This window comes from Octodon degus, unplaced genomic scaffold, assembly GCF_000260255.1.
Source record: "Octodon degus isolate 3935 unplaced genomic scaffold, OctDeg1.0 scaffold00122, whole genome shotgun sequence".
Classification (NCBI taxonomy): Eukaryota; Metazoa; Chordata; class Mammalia; order Rodentia; family Octodontidae; genus Octodon; species Octodon degus.
Window position 1 is genome coordinate 5,818,786 of NW_004524698.1, and position 5,684 is coordinate 5,824,469.

The 5,684-nt window shown below is 44.1% G+C and overlaps 1 protein-coding gene across 1 annotated transcript; it reads left to right on the top strand.

Moving 5' to 3' along the window:
• The first annotated feature begins 3,766 nt into the window (after window positions 1-3,766).
• On the top strand, window positions 3,767-5,080 carry LOC101586572 (tetraspanin-3). The gene has a single exon (XM_004640280.2). The coding sequence runs from the start codon at window positions 3,832-3,834 to the stop codon at window positions 4,591-4,593; it is 762 nt and encodes a 253-aa protein (XP_004640337.1). The 5' UTR covers window positions 3,767-3,831; the 3' UTR covers window positions 4,594-5,080.
• The last annotated feature ends 604 nt before the right edge of the window (window positions 5,081-5,684 follow it).

Below are 5,684 nucleotides of genomic sequence, written 5' to 3' on the forward strand. Positions count from 1 at the left end.
AGGGATTTCTTCATTAGTCAAGGCTGAAATTATTCATATATTTACTTTGCCACACTAATAATAGAGTATAATGCTAGTGGTAGAATGTGGGTTGTTCTTACAACTGCAGCACTGGCATTTTCCTTCCTCCTCCTGGATTTTATGGTTGGGAAAAACTCCACAGGTCCCACTTGCTGTTCATCACCAACAAACACTTGAGGAGCGCCGACAGGAACCTAGTTGCTGATCTGGGCTAGATAAATCTAATGCTGTGTTTGTGTCTTGATAAATTTAAAATATGCTGGCTCACGGTATCAGCACTTTATCAGATGAATAAATGGAAAGTTATTCTGGGCTGAGAGGTTAAAGAGAACAGAAAGCCTCCTATGCACACATTCCGTAACTACAGATCAGAAGGCAGAAGAGGCGCACTAACCATGAATAATGAAATCACACATCCAAAGTGCTGGATAGAGCAGACATTCTGATTATTTCTTTTCAAAGGGGAAAAAAAGTCAAGGCTTTTGCCTGGTACTGAATGCTTTGAAGATAAGTGCTCTGATATAAGAGCAAGATAGTTACCAGACTCAGTACAGAAGGGTGCACTTTCATAATTTAGCTCATTTAAGTAGCATACTTCACATTACCCCCAATAAGGAAGCTCAGAGGGGCCTTCATAGCATTAGAGGGACACTCTAATCTCAAATGATTTGGTTGTTCCATATCAGGTGGTCAGGCACTGAGCTGATCTCACCTGAGGACTGTACTTTGAACTGAAAACTCAAGGCTACATCCTAAGCAAGAATATTCCAAATGTCATGCAGCTGTCCGAAAAAGTAGCAGCCACTTGCTGCAGCGGTTTCAGTGAAGAAAGCTCTCATGAGAAAGAAAAATTGTGGGAACAAAAAAATCTTTTAAATGTTCTTTCAAGACTTATATCCTGACTTTGGGTCAAGACCCCCAAATTGTTGGTACCAGCCTGAACTTTGTTTTTAGGTTATATACTTTTCAGGTTTCCATAGTAACCACATTACCTCATTACTGCATTTTCAGGAATTGTACAAGAATGTCACAGGAGTGCTACAAGGTTTACATTTCCCAGACACTGTTGACCATGTGTGTATTGCGGGGCAGTGTGGCTTAATGATTGCCTTATTCCCCAAGTTGTTCTATTTGTTTCTATTTTATGATACTGCTTTTTCTAAGTTTATGGTTAGCTAAATGGGAGGAGCTGAAGGAGTGAGTTTAACTTAAGTGGCCCTTCCTTAAAATAGAGTCTCAGGGGCCGGGGAGATGGCTCAGTGGAATAAGCGCTTCCCTGGCAAACACAAGGGCCTGAGTTCAATCCCTGGTTCCAAAAAAAAAAAAAAAAAAATAGAGTCTCCAGGGCTGGGGAGATGGCTCAGTGGAATAAGTACTTCCCTGGCAAGGGCAGGGGCCTGAGTTCAATCCCTGGTTCTGAAAAAAAAAAAAAAAAAAAATAGAGTCTCCAGGGCTGGGGAGATGGCTCAGTGGAATAAGTACTTCCCTGGCAAGGGCAGGGGCCTGAGTTCAATCCCTGGTTCTGCAAAAAAAAAAAAAAAAATAGAGTCTCTTTTTTTGTTCAATCAGTATCAGGGGTACAACCGTATACCAGGCAAATATGTTTCTCACTACTCATTCCCCAACTCTTTCAGCCTTTGCCCCATATCCCCCCTCTTCTGCCTTATATTTTTCCTCCTCTATCTTTCTTTTCATTTCTCAACAAACAGGTTCCTTTTACCCACCAGAGTGTTGCTTGCTTTTATTCCTTTTCACCAGTGGTGTTGAATCCATGACACACATGCCACCATAGAGATACAAAGACCTCTCTGCCAGCACAAGAACCAAGTCACCCCAGTAAGTGAGCATTGGATAGAAATGGTTTTTTTCTAAACTAAAATCTCAGTTTTCAAATTTAATTGCAGTGTTGTCACTTTGCAATAAGTGGGTTTGGGGTTGCAGTTTGGGCATTCATTTCTAAAAGGTTCACTCCGAGTGCTTGTCACCATGTAATTGGGTAGAACAGCCTCCTTCTGATTCATGTCTATGTACAACTTCCAAAGGCAGGGTCTCAGCAGAAGTGATTAGTTAAGATAAGACCATATTGGATCAGAGTGGGCCCTAAATCCTAGGGGACTATTGTTCCTATCAGAAAAGGAAAGAACACACAGGAAGGGACAGATACAGAGAGAGAGAGAGAGAGAGAGAGAGAGAGAGAGAGAGAGAGAGAGAGAAAGGTCATGAGATTATGGAGCAGAGATTGGAGCATTGTAGTTGGACATCAAGGAAAGCTCAACCATCACCAGAAGTTGAGAAAGGCAAAGGAGAAGACTTACTTATAACTTTCAGAGAGAACTGGTTTTGGACTTTTACTTTAAATTGGTTTTTTAAATTTTTTTTATTGAGAAACAAATATCAATGAGACACTTTCCAAGCTGATTAATAGGACATTTTCAATAATTAATACATTGTACATTTTTACCTTAAATTGTAAGACAACAAATTTCTGTTGTTTTATATCATTCGGCTTATCGAGATTGGATCTCATAGGTCTAGGAGTCTAAATACACCCATCTTATGAGAGAAGGTTATCCAGTACTTGTGGTTGCAATCCCATCTATAGTTCTGTGATATCCAGTTCTTGGGTCCTGGCCTGAACTCTGACTTGAGCTCCTAATGTCCCCAAGCACCTGCCAATACAGCAGAACAGATCTTGGTGCTCCGCACACACCATCTATGTACTATCTTCAACTGTGAATCTCTCTCTCATACACATACCTGCTTTTCCCTTAGCATTTTTTCTAGCTTACTCCCCTCCCCAAACACCTACCTTCAATCACTAATCTTGATGTGATACCCAATTGTCTCTCCTCCTTTATACTTATCTTCCTTTACACCTTACAATCTTCTCTCAGAAACATCCCTCTGAAGAGAGTGGGAGTAAAGAGGAAGTGTGTGCAGTTCAGTGATCTCCATGACTCAGCTCCATGTGTCTGCACATGGCCGGTACAGAGGTCCAGCCAAGAGCCAGTGCAGGTGTGATACTTTATTTCCAGTTGTCTCCCTCAAAGCCTCATGCAGTCATTGGGGTGGGCTTCTAGAGTTTGTGATTAATTCATGATCCAATGCTGGATGATGGGTGCGAGTGCTACACCTGCCCTGGTGAGGATATCCTGAATACAATATAAGGAGGAGAAAGAGGCTTGCTAGCTATGGCAGCCACTGCCCTTCCCTTTGCTCTTTGCTGTCTTCTGCCACCATGAACTGCTGCACTCTGCCATGTGCCTCTCTGCCTTGGAGCCAGCTGCTTATGTACTGAAACCACCACAAACTATGAGGTAAATAAACTTTTCTTTCCTTAATTTGGGGTGTTGAGTATTTTACTCCAGCTACAAGGAAAAAATAACTAAGACAGAATTTGACACCAAGAAGTGGGGTCGTTTCTATGGCTATACCTGACCATCTGGATTACAAGCCTTTGAGAATGCTTATGGGAAGAGATAGGAAGAGTTTGGAGAAGTCATCTGAAAGAGAAGTGCTGGAATGCTTTTGGCTGTTCTGTATAGGAGATTCTGGTCAGAGCTCAGAAAACCAGAATGCTGATAGAAATCCTTCTTGTAAAGACCTGGCTGAGGAGGTTTCTGCTGGAAAAAAAAATGAATGCACCAGGTGTTGGACTCCAGATGATATACATTATGGATTGGCAGAAAGTTTGTCTGCATTTTATTCATGTCTCAAGACTTCACCTGAGGGGGAGGCGTCGCCGCCATTGCCGCCGCACTCGGGGAGCGCCGCCCCGCTGGCCGGTGGGGGTCTGCGGCCGCTGGCGCCATGGGCCAATGCGGCATCACCTCCTCGAAGACCGTGCTGGTCTTCCTCAACCTCATCTTCTGGGGGGCAGCTGGCATTCTGTGCTACGTAGGCGCGTACGTCTTCATCACCTATGATGACTATGACCACTTCTTTGAGGATGTCTACACGCTCATCCCTGCTGTGGTGATCATCGCTGTGGGAGCCCTGCTTTTCATCATTGGGCTCATTGGCTGCTGCGCCACGATCCGGGAAAGCCGCTGCAGACTCGCCACGTTTGTCATCATCCTGCTCTTGGTTTTTGTCACAGAAGTTGTCGTAGTTGTTTTGGGATACATTTACAGAGCAAAGGTGGAAAATGAGGTTGACCGAAGCATTCAGAAAGTGTATAAGACTTACAACGGAACCAACCCCGACGCTGCCAGCCAGGCTATTGACTATGTGCAGAGGCAGCTGCACTGTTGTGGAATTCATAACTATTCAGACTGGGAAAACACAGATTGGTTCAAAGAAACCAAAAACCAGAGTGTCCCTCTTAGCTGCTGCAGAGAGACTGCAAGCAACTGTAACGGCAGCCTGGCCAACCCTTCCGACCTCTACACTGAGGGGTGCGAGGCTCTGGTTGTAAAGAAGCTGCAGGAGATCATGATGCATGTCATCTGGGCAGCACTGGCCTTCGCAGCCATCCAGCTGCTGGGCATGCTGTGCGCCTGCATCGTGCTGTGCAGGAGAAGTAGAGACCCTGCCTACGAGCTCCTCATCACCGGGGGCACCTACGCCTAGCAGAGGCCCGGCTGAGCCTCAGTCTTGCATGACCTGGAGGTGGACTGAGCAGTTCTGCTGCGCTGGCTCCGAGGGCTCTGGCTGAAGCGCATGAATGCTGGTGTCGGGCAGAGTACCTTGGCTTTTCATACCCACCACTTACTTTCCTGCCCATGGCTTTTTTGCCTCATTCTAGCCGACACTCTGTGTCCCTGGGTTTTAAGTTTGGCAGTCCATGTTCCCATTTCTGAACTATTTGCAAGTTGCATAGCATGGTAGGATAAAGGCAGCCTCCGAGTAATGATGGGTCTCTGCCGCGGGATTGCTGGGTCCTTTCTGTCTTCACAACGGAGAACTCTGGTCAGAGCTTCGCGGGGAGGAGAGGAAGCCAATTGTCTGGTAAAATGAACACCAGATGGTGCCCCTAATTGGTGTCCTTTACAAATATATACTGTAGTCCAATAAGATAGCAACTGTACAAAGTGGCTAAGATAGACTTTAGATCACACAGCGTGTATCTTCTTTGTTCATCTTAAAAATCAGACTGGTCTTTCAAACTAGTGGTTTTTAATCAAAGTTGGCTTTATAGGAGGAGTGTAATGTATGCATTACTGCTTTAAAGCAGTGAGTGAGTGTGTGTGACTGAGCCCACCATCATAAGTCTTAAGCTCGTTAGAGGTAATGTATCCATGTAGACTAGCAGAATAGTATGTAGATGTGATCTCAATTGTAAATAGAAAATCCTAATTCAATAAACTCTGTATCAGCCCTCAAAAAAAAAAAAAAAAAAAAAAAGACTTCACCTGAGACTGAGATTAAAGGCAGAAGAAATTTCAAGGCAGTAATGTTGAGGTGGTGGATGGCTATTATTGGGGGCTTTTAGTCAGATTTATGTTGAGAATCAAGAACAAAGAACCAGTAGGATGATTTAAAATGTTGTGAATTTGGCCAGAAAGAAAGCTCCAGTAAAGCTGTGGACTGCAAAGATACAGCTGAGAGGATCTCCACTGCTGAGAAGAAATAAGAACATAGAAAAGATAACCTGAGAGAATGACGTGAAGCAGGACTCCACCCTTAGCAGCCTCAGAAATACAAAAGTGAAAGTTTGCTTT

Excerpts from the sequence above, each read along its gene's own strand:
- LOC101586572 (XM_004640280.2), top strand. The coding sequence starts at position 3,832 with ATGGGCCAATGCGGCATCACCTCCTCGAAGACCGTGCTGGTCTTCCTC.